Consider the following 17,661-nt stretch of genomic DNA (forward strand, 5'->3'; position numbering starts at 1 on the left):
ATCTTTCATTTCCCTATAAAACAGAAACAGTATTTATTCTGTCTTCAGCCTATCCATGCCTGGCATGTTGTAGACACAAGATCTTTCATGAACAATTGTTGAATGGATCAATAAAACATACTGAGATTGCTTGGTGCTTCAGTAATAATCTCTGTTTCAGTTCCTATATATGAGCAGGCCAAAGCAGATAATCTAATTGTAATGGGAAGAACATTTCCTCACTAAGGTTTTATTAAAGTGAGAGCTTGAGGCTGCATGACTCACCATTTCATTATTGACTGATCAGATTTGTGATGATAAACTCTTTTCAACTAAGGCTAGATGGAGGTATGCCATATGAGTCACACTCCTCATCCCAATTCTTAGGAGTCACTGACCACAGTATTGTAGCACAAATTCTCTTTAGTCTTAATAATAACTCAGAGTCAGCTATCAGGGGGTGAAAGATGAAGAATCAGAGAAGCAGAACGGCCAGCCACTAGAGAGTTCTTAACCTCTACCAATGCTCAAACCAAAGGGCAATCCAGTCCTCAGACTGCATGCTGTCTCTACGAAACCTCAGACCGAATCCTCAGACTGCCTCTGAGCTTCTATCTCCTCTTGCCTTATACAGTGTAGTGCCTAGAAAAGAGAATTAGTTTGCTTTATATCAAGTTGGACCAGCTCTCAAAATGTGTTACTGAAAGTTGCTCTGGTGTCTAAGAAACAGCTCACCTAAGCTGAGGTGGAGGTGCTCTGGCCTCACAACTGTCTCATGATTAAGTGTCCCAAAAGGAAAATAAATTTGTTATTTTTCTTGTATTCATCATTAGGTAGATATTGTCTGTTATGCAATAGAATTCTTGACATTGAACCTAATGTCTAGTGAATTCAACATCTCTCACTTTGGAGATAATTGTTAATTTATCAAAAATGAGCAAATTTTGTAGATATGGTAATGCTCAGTCTACTGGACTTAGATTACACTATTTCATTTGTGTGTACAATGTGACATTGAACTATGAGTTATCTCTTGTACTTCTAGTTTTTTAAAATTTGATTTTAAGGGTAATTATATCTAGACTACCTCTTAGATTTTGAAAAACATTATTTGTCATAGCTTATTTATCTGCAATGGTATCATGTTTCTATTTTTGGTTTTGATACTTCTTAAATAGTACATTGTTGAGAAAATAGCAGAGATAGAAATGTGGTAAGGTGTAAATGACTCCCTGATGGGGTTGATTCATGCTTTAATATTTCTTCACTGTTTGGGTCATTACTCTTTAAGTTACTGGCACTGGTTCTGGTTTTCGATGTTTGTTGTTTGGGGGCAGTACTTAACATCTCAGGCAGTCTGAGGATTCAGTCTGAGGTTTGTTTGTTGCCAAGGACTGAACCCAGGGCCTTGTGTACACTGTGCGCATGCCTTACAAACTGAGCCATGTTCCCAACCCTACAGGGTTTCATTCTATCTACTCTTTTCTTTTTTCCCCTCAATATATATTTTTATTTAAATTAGAAACGTGTATGTTTCACATGTCAATCCCAGCTCCCTCTCCCACCCCTCCTCCCTTGCCCCTCCACCAGTTCCTCAGTCCCCCACCCAATCCCCACATCATTCCCCAGGGAGGGTGAGGCCCTCCTTGAGGGGGATCTCTAAAGTCTGTCATTTCATCCTGGGCAGGACCTAGGCCCTTCCTCATGTATCCAGGCTGAGAGAGCATCCCTCTATTTGGAATGGGCTCCCAAAGCTCATTCATAAACCATGGTAAACACTGATCTACTACCCAAGGCCCCAGTGATTTCTGTGGCCTCCTCACTGAGACTACATTCATGGAGTCTGGATCAGTCAGTGCCCTGTTGGCCTCTCAGCCATCCGTCTGGGATTCAAGAGCTCCCCCTTATCTGGTCAGCTGTCTTTGTGGGTTTCATCATCATGGTCTTGACCCCTTTGCTCACCACTCCCCCATCTCTGTCACTAGGTTCCAGGAGTTCAGTTCAGTATTTAGCTGTGGGTATCTGTCTCTGCTTCTATCAGTCCCTGGATGAAGGTTCTAGGATGGCATATAGTAGTCAATGACCATACCACCCTGAACGCACCCGATCTCGTCTATCTACTCTTTTCTAAATCTAAACGTTGACAGTGGATGCATTAGTTATTTTTCTGTGACAAAATGCCTAACAAAAACAAGTTAAGGAAGGAAAAATTGGTTTGTACTTATGGTTTGAGGGTACAGTTCACAGCCTCAGTAGTGTGAAGCAACTGAGTATATTGTGTCATAGTTAGGAAGCAAAGAGAAATAAATGTTCGTGCTTATTGTTCTCTCCCCCCCCCCTCTCCTTTCCCTCACTCCCTCCCTTTCTTCCTTTTAATTCTATCTAGGACAACAATGGGATGGTTCTGCCTTTATTCAGGGTGGATCTACCTTCATTAGTTAAATATCTCTAGATATGCCCTTAATAAACTTACCCAGAAGCATGTCTCCTAAATGATATCAAATCTGGCCAGTTTGACTATAAAAATTAACCACCACACCTAGAAGAGCTTCAATTATGGTTCTGAGTTCAGCTTTACATTGAGGATAACCCTGTCCTAGACACTAGCTTAGAGCTTCCAGTTTTAGAAGCTTTCTTTACCTACTTTTATCTAACTGCTTCCAGCATTAATTAATACTTTCTGCTCCCTTTGTGATACCTAAAGATTGTTACCAGGACTAGTAGATCAGGCCAGTAGGTCACTTTTTAAAGGAAGCTTTGCAGAAGCTGATCATTTGGACTCTAGTCAGACATCCATGGTGTAGGTTCCAGCATCACCACTTCTATACTGTGTAACTATTCACAAGTTATTCATAGTCAAGATTTTGTATTGTATTTTATAAAATGTGCATAAGAGTAACTGTCTCTTAAGAATACATGTAAACAAATCATGTACCAGGTGATTAGCACTGTGTCAAACATAGTAAACCCTAAGTATTACCTGTGTTTATACCATTAGTATATGACCACAGTTAGACAAAGGAAACTTGAATGATTTTATGGCTGGTTTCAAATTTGCTTTGTAGCCCTGACAGGCCTCAAACTCTGTCTCCTGCCTCAGCCTCCTAAGCACTGCCCAGGTCCCACCATGCCCAGTTCTGGTGCCAGTTTTGTAAAACTGATTTTATTGTTCACCTTTAGCTTTCGTTGTTCCATACTTTTACACAATTTTATTGTTGTTTGTTTTGCCTTGCATCCGGTGAGATACATTAGTTAGTGAAAGGGCAGCACTTACTAGCTTTAGACAGGAATTTGAGTTTGTTTTTTCACTTCCATTGTTTACTGTGTTATGTAACATGACTTCTGTCTTTATTCTCCTTCTAGACCCCCCCCCACACACATACCTCTTAAAAATGTAACAGTGAACAGAGAAGTGCATTTATTCAGTTCAAAATACAGGAGATTTGTGAAAACCCTAAGAAATACATCTAAACCAAGTTGGTTCCCGTACTTTGTATGTCACCTCTCTTATTATCACATTACCCAGTGTTTCATGCTTTTAGGAAACGGTTGCTCATACTCCTATACCAGTCCTCCCTGGCATGATGTTCATCTAGTTCCTCTGGCTATCTTCCTCCCATGGTTTACTTTCTAGCAGAGAAAACAATTCAGCTTCAGACCCTGTTTTTCTGTCTGTCAATCATCTACTTATCCCTTTTCCTGTTCTCTGCCAAGATGATACCAGGGCTTCAGAGACTGAAAAGCAACTTGTCCTCTTACAGGACTGGTGATTTCTGACTGATTTTCTAAGGTCAGAGAAATGTGATTCTTGACCCAGGGTTAGAATTACTCAGTGCTCTTTGGTGTTAATTTCCTATTGTAACTAGTAACAACTGCACATTCCAAAAACAAGCCAGAAAGTTCCTGGCATTCACACTTAATCCTTAGAAATGTCTCCATAGTCATTTTTGCCCATGGGACAGGATAACATTTACAGTTTTTTCCTTTTAAAAAAAAATTTAAATTAGAAACAAGCTTGTTTTACATGTCAATCCCAGTTCCCTCTCCCTCACCTCCTCCCCTGCCCTACTTCATCCCCTTTCTGCTCCCCAGGGAAGGTGAGGCCTTCCATGGGGAATCTTCAAAGTCTGTCATATCATTTGGAGCTGGGCCTAGACTCTCCCCCGTGTGTCTAGGCTAAGAGAGTATCCCTCTTTGTGGAGTGGGCTCCTAAAGTCTATTTGTGTACTAGGGATAAATACTGATCCACTACCAGAAGTCCCAAAGATTAACCAGACCTCCAAACTGACATCCACATTCAGGGGGTCTAGAACAGTCCTATGCTAGTTTCCCAGTTATAAGTCTGGGTTCCATGAGCTCCCACTTGTTCAGGTCAGCTGTTTCTGTGGGTTTCTCCAGCCTGGTCTTGACCCCTTTGCTCATCATTCCTCCTTCTCTGCAACTGGATTCCAGGAGTTCAGCTCAGTGTTTAGTTATGTGTGTCTGCTTCTGCTTCCATCAGCTACTGAATGAAGGCTCTAGGATGGCATATAAGGTAGTCATCAATCTCATTATCAGAGAAGGGCATTTAAGGTAACCTCTTCACTATTGCTTAGATTGTTAGTTGGGGGTCATCCTTGTGGATCTCTGGATATTTCCCTAGTGCCAGGTTTCTCTTTAAACCTATAATGGCTCCCTCTATTATGATATCTCTTTCCTTGCTCTCTATTCTTCCCCTGACTCAATCTTCATGCTCTCTCATGTCTTCCTCTCCCCTTCTCTTCTCCCCTTCTCTTTCTCCTAACTCCTTCTCCTCTCCCCCCATGCTCCCAATTAGCTCAGAAGATCTTGATAATCCCACTTTACCAACATACACTTTTTTTTTTTTTTGAGACAGGGTTTCTCTGTGTGTAGCCTTGGCCTTCCTGGGACTCATTCTGTAGACCAGGCTGGCCTCAAACTCACAGAGATTCTCTTCCTCTGCCCCTCTGCCCCTCTGCCCCTCTGCCCCTCTGCCCCTCTGCCCTTCTGCCCCTCTGCCCCTCTGCCCCTGCCTCCAGAGTGATGGGATTAAAAGTGTTGCCACCACCACCCAGTAACATTTGCTTTTAATCTATTAATTTAGAAAAGTTTTAATAGTAGTACATATTGGAGAATAACACTAATATTTCATTACTTGCATACAGTATATAAGGTTAATTGGACTACTTATATAAGCAGACATCATGACTTAGTGTTATGAATATTCACAATCCTATTACTTTGAAATATGTAGTTCTAATCACTTATTCTTGTAACCCATCTGTGTGTATGTGTGTTGTGTATTGGGTACATGTGTGTGCAGGTGCACTTTTTTGTGCAAACATATATATGGAGGCCAGACATTAACACTATAACTATCGTCCTCAATCATTTCTCCACCCTATTTTTAGAGACAGGGTCATTAACTGAACCATTATGGCTAGAATGGCTGGCCAGAGCCCCCAGAATCCACCTAACTCTGTCTCCAGAGCTAGGATTTTAGGTATAGACCACCATGCCCAGATTTATTTTTGGTGCTAAGAGTTCAACTCAGAACTTCATGCTTGCCCAGCAATTACTTTACCCACTAAGCCCTCTCTCTGGTCCCTCTTTTAACTTACTCTTAGCCTGTTTTATTCTAGTACTGGCACAGTGCTCATGTTTATGCAAATTGTAGCAGTTTCTACCTCCACACTGAATAATTAAAATCTTCAGAAAACTTGTTTAAGTTGTAGAGAAAAAAAACCAACAATTCAGAGCAGCCAGTAAATGACAGCTGCCTTTCATGTACATTATTACTATTCAAGCCTTCTGTCTCTCAAGAATAGGGAAAACTATTTAAAGGAATTTTGTGTAATTTTACCCAATTAGCATGTTGTTAGGCACTATTATTTGCCAGTGCAAAAGGGCAAACAGCAGTGTGACTGCATTCTTTATGATTCTGAGTTCTGTCCTGAGATTACCTAATAGCCCTATCTATAGAGTGTATACACTAGTGAAGTTTGATTATTCATGTGTAGTAATAGAACAGGTAGTGTTCTATTTTTAGGTTCTAATATGTGACAGCATACTTTTAAATCACTGGAAAAATGTTCAATGATTTTGTTTTCAGCTTTCTTGTATCATAAACAAATTGCCTCCAACATTCTGTACCATAGAAGACATTTCACACAAGTACATTTGGTACAGTATATATTCTGCTTAAAATAATCTTTATTCATTAAGGTTTCTTATTTAAGGGCAAAAATAGAGAAGCAGAAAAAGATGAGCCAAGAACTGTGAGCAAATTCCTTTTTGCTGTTACATGTTGTGAGTGATCTTCACTAAGGTCCAGCACTCTGACCAGCATCCTAAAGGTTACTGTGTTTCTTTCCATGTTCCACCATTGCTTGTCAATACATCACCACCATCACTATTGCCATCATTATACACTATAAAAGGAACCCACTGCAATGTAAGGCATTATGCTGATTTTACAAAGACGAATTCATTTTAACCTTTGTGATGACTTTGAGAAGTAAGTGGTGTCTATTATGTATGCCATTACTAAATAATGAATCCCACATCCACATTTCAGTTTCTGTTCCAGTGATAGCTCAGTCCGTGGCTTTGAAGTCTGTTTAGAGGTCTGAATAATAAATGTCAGTATCTCCTTTTTTAAATTGCATCTACCTTTTGCCCTTTAAAGTTAATTCTCATAATGGAGAGAGATTTTATGGCTCACATTTTTACAGTGAGGAATCTTAAAAAGTTGAAAAAGTTTAATAATTTTTTGAAGACCACACAACAATAGGTCATGTCACACAAGTCTAACTTTAGTTATTTTTGAGACTGAGTCTCGCTACATAGCTATGACCAATTCTGGGACTACTGGTGTCCCCCACCAATTGAATTTATTTCCTATTTTTAGGATCTGCATATTCCTTTCAAAAGTCATGTGCTTCAGGCCTAAAGGAATGGCTCAACTGATAAGGAACCATACCTGCATAAAACTAGGCACAGTAGTGTATTCCTGTAATCCCAATGCTGGAAAATTGGAGACAGTGGGATCCCTGGGCTTCATGCCCAGCCAGCCTAGCCAAATGGATGAATTCCAGTTTCACTGAAAGATCCTGTCTCAAACAGTGAGGTAGGGACACCCAGCACCAACTTCTAGTTTATACACGTGTGCACACATGTGCACACAAATGAGTACCTACTTTCCCATATATATGCACACACATAGGCATGTGTTTGGGGGAAGTAATCAGTTGTTTTTAAATGTTGACATTAATATTTTATATAAAATAGTAGGAAGGCCATATGCTATAAAGCTTTAACCATAGGTAGGATCTCTGATAATTTTTAGTTACACTATTATTGTTTCTTGAATTTTGTATTGTCTTCTGCAGCAATTTGCCTTTTGCTTTGTAATGTCACATAGAGATAAAAATTTGCATCTGATTTCTCTTTGAAATGAGAACTTTTGTTTAATTTATTCAAGTCCCGTTAACTTCAATAATTAATGTCTGTTGGAATGTCTTAAGGTTTTGCAGTCATTTTCGAGCAGTTTCTTTTGGCACCATGTCATCTCCATTTTTATTGCTTGTATGTTCTGTCTGTAAGACATTGTGTCTAGTATATTCTTTTGTGTGGCACAACATAAGTGCACAAAAATATAACATACATAAGAATGTATTCTTGAGTAGTCTTGAGTATAGAATCATCAGTCTTCTTCAGCTTTAGTTACTAAAGATAAAGAACATGAACAGATAGATCGCTTTTACCTCCAAAAATCTATAAATAAGTGTATAAAATTTTAATTTATTCAACAATAATGTTCTGTGTTTTACACTGCTGAGGACATGGCAGTATATAAAACAGAAGAACCTGTCTCTCATCAGACACATTCTTGAGTAATAAAAATGCAAGTTGAAACATTACAAGAGGCTCTTCCCTTCACAATGTGATGACTTAACTAATATATTTGCCTCCCACAGGAAACAACTGTTTTTGGACACTGAGCTGTTGACAGAATAGTTACATAATCACTGAGTGAAAAGATAGGTCAGGGGTCAAGAACAAGGTGAACCTTGGCTTCTTGCCTGAATATATTTTATGGAGAAATCTAAGAATGACAGTCCTGCTGAGCTGAGGAAACAAAGACAAGAGTGTTACAGAGAATGCGGCAAGGGCCTCTGGGGCTCTAAAATAATAGTGGAAAGTATACTGCATAGAGAAGTAGCATTAATACTAGACATGGGGGCACAATCTGTAATCCTAGCACTTAGAGGGCTGAGATGAGAGAATTACAAGTACCAGGCCAGGCTGCACTGTATAGTGATAACATCTGTATAAACTGAAAAATCTGTTCTGGTGTATTAAGTCACCGGCGACGAGATGATCATGTTCTTTCAGTTCCTACCTACCCAGGCCAAGACAAGGAGAAGCATGATTGCACTTTAATTGTGTTAATAGGACTTTGGAATAGAAAACTACTTTTATAAACACAAAAGGCAAAAGTGAGCTTCACAGACTTCAGTCTTTGAATTTGAATACAATTATACTCAGATAATTTGAATATATAGCATTTCATTGAGATGGAAATTTTGCTACTTCCCTGTGAATCTGGCTTTAGCTCTTGTGTCTCCTGGATTTTGAAAGGACTACTTCAGTTCATGTACTTCCCTTCCCATCCCTAGCTCTTCATCACTTTATTTTTCCTTCCATTCTCTGAAATGAAACTTATTTTCTTATCTGTCTTTTCTTATTGTTATAGGAAGCAGTTTTCCGATTTTCTTTCTTTAGGAGGTTTAGTGAATTACCATAATGAAACTTTTTCACACATTTTCAGATATTTCTAATCCTAGCACAGTTTAGAAACAGAATATGAGAGCCCATTAATCAGTCCAATACTTTCAAGAATAACCCAATGATTTACTCTCAACTTCAGCTTTTCTGTGTTGAAACATGTAAAAACACATTCAGTCTCTGCATTTTCTGTCCTCACTTTTGACTTCTTACTATGCCATCAGTGGAAAAGTTATTAAAGGTGTGTAGAACTGGATTGACCCTCCTGCAAGATGGCAAGGACAGTTAACAGAGTGGGCTACTCTGATTAGCCAAACGACAACCTTGTTCAAATGACTTAAACCTGTTCATGTGGAAAGTTATTTAACTTGCTAATTATGTCTCCCTTTATACCTGATATTCCTGATTTTCTTACCTAACCAATATCCCAATCATGACTATAATGTCATTCTTACTATCTAAGAATGTTTTGTCAGTCATATCCTTCATATTAAATACCAGTTTTTTTGTTGTTGTTTCTGGCATCAACGGATTACACCAGGGCTTTGTACATTGATGTTGGATGTCCTTCTGTATGCTGTGAATGTGTGTTGCATTTATTGATTGATAAATAAGGCTGATTTGGCCAATGACCAAGCAGAATATATCTAAGTGGGAATTCCAAACAGATAGAGAAAGAAAGAAGGTGGAATCAGGGAGATGCCATGTAGCCGCTGAAGGGGTAAGATGCCAGAACATTACTGGTAAGCCACAGCCGCATGGTGATGCACAGATTATTGAAGATGGGTTAATTTATAAGAAAGAGCTAGCCAGTAATAAGCCTGAGCCGTTGGCCAAACAATTGTATTTCATTAGCAGCTGCGAGGACTCATGAGCTGGTTCCGGGGGGACCAGCAGGACAGAGAAAAACATTCAACTACAGTACATGCTAGAAGGTTACTGCCAAGAGCTACATACCCATTTCTAGTCACTTTTCTGGGGAGGTAGAGTACCAATTTAAATTCAGTTGCATATAAATGTTTTGTTTACAGCTGTCATAGTCAAAGTTCTATTGTTATGAAGAGACAACATGACCAGGGCAACGCTTATAAAGGAAAACACTGTGGCTAGCTTACAGTTCAGAAATTTAGTCCATAAGCATATGGTGGGAAGCATGGTGGCATGCAGGCAGACTTGGTATTAGAGAAGTAGCAGAGACTTCTACATCTGAATCAACAGGCAGCATGAAGAGAGAGTGAGCCACTGATCCTGGCTTGAACCTCTGAAACCCCAAAACCCACCCTTAGTGACACATTTCCTCCACAAGGCCACACCTACTCCAACAAGGCCACATGTCCTAATCCTTTCAAGTAATGCCACACCCTATGTGCCTATGGTGGCCATTTTTTTTTCAAACCATCACAATAACCCAACAGAGAATGGACATAAAGTGGAGAATTAAATTGTGTTTCCCTCTTGAGGTACAGTTTGGTACAACAAACTGTTATCAGTTTTATTCATTTGGTCTAATATCTTCACAAATTTTTGTTATGCCTGCTTACAACTAACTATACTTGTTTATTTCATTTTCTGGAATTCTGTGCTCTTGTTTCGGTAATTTTTTAAAGATGGATTTGTTCTTATTTTATGTATGTATTTGTCTGAATGTATATCTGTACACTACATACATACCTGGTGCCCACAGAGGCCAAAAGAGGGTATCTGATCCATTCCTAGAGTTATAGATGATTGTGAACTACCATATAGTGCTGAAAACCCAACTCAGGTCATCAGAAAAATCAGTAAGTGCTCTTAACCACTGAGCCATCTCTCCAGCCCTTAAATAGGTTATTTTATTAAAAAAAAAAACTAGAGAGATGACTCGATGTATAAAAGCATTTGCTGCTCTTCAGAGAAGCTGAGTTCCATTCTTAGTACCCAGGCTGGGCAGCTCATAACTGTGTGTGACTCCAGCTGGCCTCCAATACCACAGACACACACACATCACTTACACAGATGTATATATATGTAAATCAAAATTTTTAAATTTTAATATGAGAAAATAATATTCTATAATCAAACGGGAAAATCAATGTGTACCATAGCTAGAAGATAACTAGATAGATTCTTAAACTTTCAAGCAGTTTTTAAAAGCTAAACTGTTCCTCTTGGTTAAAAGGGGGAATTAATTGGTATTAGTACTACTATAAAATGTTCTCCTTGACATAGAAGGATTGCCATGAATTAAAACAAAAATTGCTTTATAGCTATTTAATTAGTTATAATAGGCCTGATACCATAACAGCTTTAAAAAATCTTTATGATTTCATGCAGCAAATATCTATTTCTGATTTCATCCAGCAAGCTTGGGCAGCTCTCCAGGATAGTTGAATCTTGTGACAAGTGCAAGGTAGTTAATCTTCTAGCTCTAACATCTCCACATGAAATTTGTTTTATGATTTTTGCTAATGAGGAAGAGGCACACTTTAAACTTATGCAGAGGCTGTGTCGCTGTTGTCTATTGGCCAGAATAGTCACATAGTCCTTAAATTGCGGAAGAACTGAAAGTCATAATTCTCCCTGTACTTAGAACTGAATGGCAACAGAATATTGGTAGTATCAGTGATGTCTGCCATATTGTGTGCTTCCATTATTTTTGGATTAATTGAAAGTTATCTCATAGCCCAAAGTAGTCCCATAATACTGGGAAGCAATATTATCAGTGAAATAATATTTGAAATAAAAATACATGTAGATTTTTTCTATAATTTAATTACTGTGGCTCTTCACAAGAAGTCTTGTGATTCTGATGTCCCATTTTCAAAATAGGGTTAAGCATGCTCTTCATGAAAGAAATTTATGAAGGTCAAGTGGATTTAGGTAAATATAGATAATGTATAAAGTAGTTATTAAGTCTTAGTTGTCAAATATTTATTGACTAGCCTTTTTGAAAGCAGCAGTCATTTTTAGAGCTATGTATCTGCAATTAGAATCAGACTCTAAAAAAAGTTTCAAATCACTAAGAAAGAAGCTATATGTAAGTCCCAAACAGAATGAATTCCTTCCTGCTGGCCTTTGGTTTGTGTGTTGAACTTGTAATGCTAGGGCTCAAACCCATGGCTTCTTTGTTGTTAGGGAAATTTTCAATCACTGATCTACACACTTCCACTGTTCTTCCTAAAACAAAATTTACAGATGAAATGTTATTTTGCCGCCACAATATCCTTTTATGTTCATATTTGGGGCAGGATCTCATAAAGCCCAGGCTAGCCCTCAGATTCATTATGTAGCCAAAGATGGCCTGATGAAACTCTTGGTCTTTTTGCTTCTATCTTCCAGTTGCTGGAATTATAGGTGTGTACAAACGGTTGAAATATTCTTAAAAAGTTTTGTTATCGTACTGGTGGCACCAGAAGTTGGGGAATGAAATTAAATAAAACTTTTATGTCCATAAAAAAAAGTTTTGTGTTCTTACATTCCATTCTGGTTTGGTACCAAATAATCTGAGAGTATAATTTAGAATTGTGTAAATTCTATAAAAAAACTATCAATAGGTGTAATGATAGAAAACAATAGTTTTTAAACTTTAAGGTCTAGGGCTGTATCTCAGTAGTGAAAGTAGTCTGGGTTTGATCCACAGTACAACAAAAATGTTACAAAGGAATGGAAAACCATTTTTACTTGAACATTTACTTGGCAAGACTAAGTTGCATAGTGTGGTATCAATATTCATTTCGTATGCACTGTCAATTTAGCCACATGTACTAGAAATAACCTGTTTTTCTAGGTCAGTTGTTCTTGTTTCAACTTCTTCCTTAATTTTCTGAGAATGTTTTACTTTATACTCATCCAGTTAATGTAATCTTGGCAACTCATCCAGGATGTAGGTACTGTTGTGGACTCAGAATGACTGGTGGTCAATGTGTGTGCAAGTGTTTTAGCAGTAGGAGAAGCAGAGGATGGAAATCTGGCTTAAGCTCTTGGTTTCAAATCCTTTATTGTCCATCCTTTCACTGTTGTGCTGCTGTTACTCTTCCTCTGCTTGCTGTGTCTTGAAATCTTGCTTATTTTCCGTAACTGTTGCCTTCACCACGTCCATGTCCCAATAAATTTTAGGTGAGCCATCATCATATCTAAGCACCATGCTAAATATTTTTCATGATTAGAATTTGTTGAGACTAAACAAAACTTTAAGACTGAGAAAACTGAGACTTTATAAATATGTTCTTACTAGTAAGTGCTAGAAATATGACCTATACCTTATAAATGGCTATATTCCTTAAGTATATAAGCATTTTCTTCAGCCTACATCCTCAAACTTAGATTTCTTAGTAGCATAAGAATCAAGTTCCCAGTGTTGGTTCAAATTAATTTTCAGGGCAACAGTTTACTCTCATCACATCACAACAAAATACCTGATTTAAGTTTTAGTTTATTTTTACCCATCCAATCCAATCCAATCCAATCAGTTTTCATTTATTTTGTTTTTGTTTTTGATCAGGTAAGCACTTTTGATATACAGTCCTCTTATGTATTATAATCATGTTAGGTAGCATTTTTTTATTTTTGCAAAGCAATCTATATAAATGAAGGGCTTTTAAGAAAAATATGCGCTATCTTTGATTTGTCCTTTTATATCCTTTACCTGGTGTTGTTGTGACTATTGGGCATCCTGTCCTTTCTGTGATTATACTTTGTTTTGTTGACTTACAGATAACACTAGCTATTCATTACTTGATCTGATCACCATTGTTATCTTAAATAATTATTTAGCCGGACTTAGCAGCACAGAGCTGCCATCCCAGAGCTCTGATGACAGAGGCAGAAGGATCATGGCAAGTTTAAAGTCAGCCTTATCTAAATGGCGAGTTCTAGGCCAGCCAGAGCTACAGAGTGAGTGTTTGACTCAAACAAACCAATAGTTTAACCCCCTTATTAGATAAATGAGGTAGTAATCAAGGTAGATAGTAGAATTAGTTAAATATCTACTGAATGAAGGTACAAAGAAAAGCAAATGAAATATCCATTGTGAACTTTAAAGATAGCCTCAATTTCAGTTTGCTGAGGAGGGAAAACAAGTCAGAATAGCATTGAGCTCCACAGATCTGATAACTCTGCTTGCTTGAAAAGTAGGTTACATTTTTCTCTTCCATAACCAATGCAAATTCTGGTTTATACTGTTGTCCACATCACCTTTGCAGTCTCAGCTACACGTGGTTTTCTATATTCCCTAGGACCGTGGTTTTTCCCCTTGACTCCATCTCATAGTTCTCAAACATGCTTCATTCCTCCCTCAAGTTCTCCTATTGTCCTCAGCTCCTTTCTTACATCTCTACTCTAAGGTGCTGGTTCCTGTCCATTACTCAAAAACTTTATCATAAAACATATTACTCGATTTTTTTAGACATATAAAGTTCTTTGATCAGGGATCATTGCTGTTTTTGTCAGATCTTAGCAGTTGTAATAGTTATTCTAGAGTTAGGATTGTGATTTAATAAAAGCCTAGAGAAGGACTAAAGAGCTTGAAGAATAAAATTACCGGCTGAAGAGATGGCTCAGCAGTTAAGAGTTTCTTCTATAGTCATGAGAACCAGACATTGATGTAACAAGCATCACCCCACAAATGCCTCTAACTTCAAAGCAGCAGATCCAGTCAGTGCCCTTTTCTGGCCTCTGCCACATGCACAAACACACCCACTCATATGCTAAATCGAATGCTCTTGTTTTTAACCCATTTGGTGGGGATTTAATGAGATTTAGATGTTTTCTTACTAATCACACACACACACACACACACACATACATATATATCTGACAAGATCTTCATTTCTGATGGTGATTTCTTTAAAAAGAGGCTTAAATATTACACACTTAGCACAGGAGATATTGTTTGCTTTTCCAAAGCTTACTTTTGGGTAAGAACAATACTATTAATACTGTCAGTGTCTGTCTTGTGCTCTCGTGGAGGCAATGACAGGATTTATGTCATGTTTTTAGCATCTACTTACAGTTTATGAACATACACTAAGATTTAAATTGTGATCTTGTTTTCTGTAAGTTTAGATATTTAAAAAATCTTTAATTCTTTTATAATTGATAGTTTTTATCCTTCAAAATTATTAAAGGAGAATTTTAGCCATTTTAATGACAAGGACGTTTTACAGGGACTTTTTATAGCATCTTTTAGGATTAACTTTGAATCCGTTGGGGGATCAGTAATGGATAAGGATTTTGAAGCACATGAAGAAACTTTTGGAAAACAGTAATGTGATTCTACACAGTCACACATCTTAAGACACCTGTAGCTATGAGGCTAATTCATTCAAGTAAATTCCACATCCAGCTGATACTTTCTAGTGTTAATGCTATGCTAAGCACTTTTAGCTTATTAGAATGTAATATAATTCAGTTTGAAAATACCAAAATAATCCATCTCATTTTAACTTTTAAGATAGTCAACTGATTTTTTTAAAAAGATGTTTAACTGAGGATTTGAATGTAAATCAATAATGCATCTTAACACACACTCACAAAAATTACCAAATAATATTTATATGCCCAGTTGGGTAAAGTGGTACACACTTGTAATCCAAGCATTTGGGTTCCTGATTTCAGAGCTAGTATGGGCTATATAATAAGACCATATCACAAAGATTTTGATTATGAATTTTCAGTAAGTACAATTTCAAGTTTATGAATACACTAATACAATATTGAATGGTTTTCATGGTATGGAATGTTAGTATTCTCTAAGTTTCATGATTAAGTTTGTAACTAAGTTCTCTTTAGCATCAGTGTCAGATTGGCATGGCCTACTTTGTATTTTAGTATCCTAGAATTGTTGACTTCTTATATGAATGGCGGAGCAGTTAGTTGGTTTCCTATTAAACTACATCAATACTTAATCACACTCACCTTTAGTATTTATCATGACTGAGTATCAGGTAGTTCTTTCTGAATAATTGAAACTTTAATATAGTTGTAATTAAACCTTAAATTTTTCAATAGTTTTTGTAGTTAATATTTGTATTTTATGGCACAGAAAGCCAAGATAAGAAAGTTCTTTCTTTATAAAAAGAGGAAGTAACCAAAGGTAGTAGACAATTACAAATTATGCTCAGAGTTTTGGTTTTTAGACTTTAGCTTTTCCCATTTTCAGTTACTTTAAACAAGACCCATCTCCTGTATGAGGAATGCAGTTAATGTTTTCTTCTGGCACAAAAAAAATAGGGTAACTTGATCTGAGTCTCACAGAGTGTGTCGTTCATTGAAGTGCTTCCATCTGTTGCCTGCTGTTCCCCTTACTCATGACCCCTCTGTGTTTCTCTCTTTCCCTCTCCTTTTCCCTTTCCCTCTGCCTCTCTTTCCTTTCTCTCACCCTCTTCTTTTCTACTTTCCTATCCCTTTTCTTTTCTCTCTATTTTTCTCTCTTTTTGTCCTTAGCCCCTCTGAGGAAGGCAAAATTTGTTGAGAGCCCACGAATTCCAGAGTCCGAGCTTGGCTCCCCAACTCTCACTTCAGCTCAGAAACTGGACGTGGATGCATACTGCCCTGGTAAGCACGCATGCAGTGTCTGCTTTGAAAAGGGGAGGATTGCATCAGGCCCACCCAGCAGAGCAGTGCTTTGCATGTATACTACTCACAAAAACATGTTATTTCTTGAGTCTTATTATCTAGTCTCCTAAAAGATCATGGGTTTTTACTGTCCGCCTTGTTTTGTTATTCATGAGAGTAGGTATTAAAAACAGTTACAAAGATAAATTTCAAAATAATTTTGGCAAGTGAAATTTTCAGGAATTTTGTGGTGTGAAATAATTGAAGGCATGTTTTTTGGCCATGTGCAGAGAGGAATGTTAAAGATAGGTGTAAGAATGTTCATTCAGAACTGTACCTTTTAAGGATGACATATACCCAATTGCTATTGGAATTCTGGATAGTTGCAGAAACACTTTGGGTATTGGGAACATTAAACTTGAATTAGATACCTGATTTTGACCCCTTTGAACCCTCACTTTTATAGATAGCCTTTTCTTGTGCGTGGCCTGTAGACACATGTGAGCTCCACTAAAACCCTTCCTGTGTGTAAGCCAAACTGAGACAGGCTCATTATCAGTGCTTAAATTCTTTAAGACTTCAGTGAGTTGCCTGGCAAAATCCTTTACACTCTCCCTAAAGTGCGTCTGTAGAATTGTGTCAGAAACATTTGTAACTCTGGTTGAAAATACAGGTCAGAACAGTAGTTAAAAAAAAACCTTGAGATACTTGTTTTTAGGTATTTTGTTTATTCCTGCTCATTAAAATTGATGTTTAACCACTGTGGAAAAGAACACTACATATTTCCTCCACTTGGAGTGAGAGAACAGAATGATTCTACTTCTAAATAGGTATCATTTTCTGATCTAAAATGTCAGGGTCCTATGTCTCCAAAGTCATATAGGACAAGTTCATGTAAAACAGTAAAGGAAAACTTGGGCCACACCCAGATAAATAAAATATATTTGACTTTATGAATTCATTTTGAATATTGAAAGACCTTGGGGATTTTATTCTTAGACTGTTCTTTGTTAAGTCAATAATAGTTTTGTATTAAAAACCTGTTTCTCTGTTTCCCAAAGCAACAAAAAGTCTTCGGGTAGCACTGCATAGATTCTTCGTCCTTGTTGAGGTGCACTTCGGAGCAAATGGCATATCATACTTTGCATTTACTTGTAAACGTCTGTGTTATAATATAAAGTAAATGCCGAATTCTCTACTGCTTTTCCTAAGTGCCCCCTCTTGACACTCTTTCCACTCAGTACTCTTTTTTCCTTACCCTCTCTTCCCATCTCTTTCTTCACTCTTTCCCTTCCTCCACTCCTATAAGGTAGACAACCCTCTACCACTGGATTCATGAGTCAGAATGACTGTCAGGGG

The 17,661-nt window shown here is 37.6% G+C and overlaps 1 protein-coding gene across 11 annotated transcripts in view; it reads left to right on the plus strand.

The window, feature by feature from the left end:
- Window positions 1–17,661, plus strand: part of Tanc2 (tetratricopeptide repeat, ankyrin repeat and coiled-coil containing 2) — a 306,152-nt gene that overhangs the window by 136,375 nt on the left and 152,116 nt on the right. For 8 of the 11 annotated variants that reach the window (XM_040749911.1, XM_040749917.1, XM_040749914.1 and 5 more), the window contains one exon: window positions 16,192–16,302. The exons of the other annotated variants lie outside the window; for them this stretch is intronic. In XM_040749911.1, the coding sequence (XP_040605845.1) occupies window positions 16,192–16,302 (111 nt within the window). The remainder of the gene's footprint in view (window positions 1–16,191; window positions 16,303–17,661) is intronic. 11 annotated transcript variants of the gene reach the window in all.

The sequence above is a fragment of the Mesocricetus auratus genome, unplaced genomic scaffold (assembly GCF_017639785.1).
Source record: "Mesocricetus auratus isolate SY011 unplaced genomic scaffold, BCM_Maur_2.0 Super-Scaffold_100007, whole genome shotgun sequence".
Classification (NCBI taxonomy): Eukaryota; Metazoa; Chordata; class Mammalia; order Rodentia; family Cricetidae; genus Mesocricetus; species Mesocricetus auratus.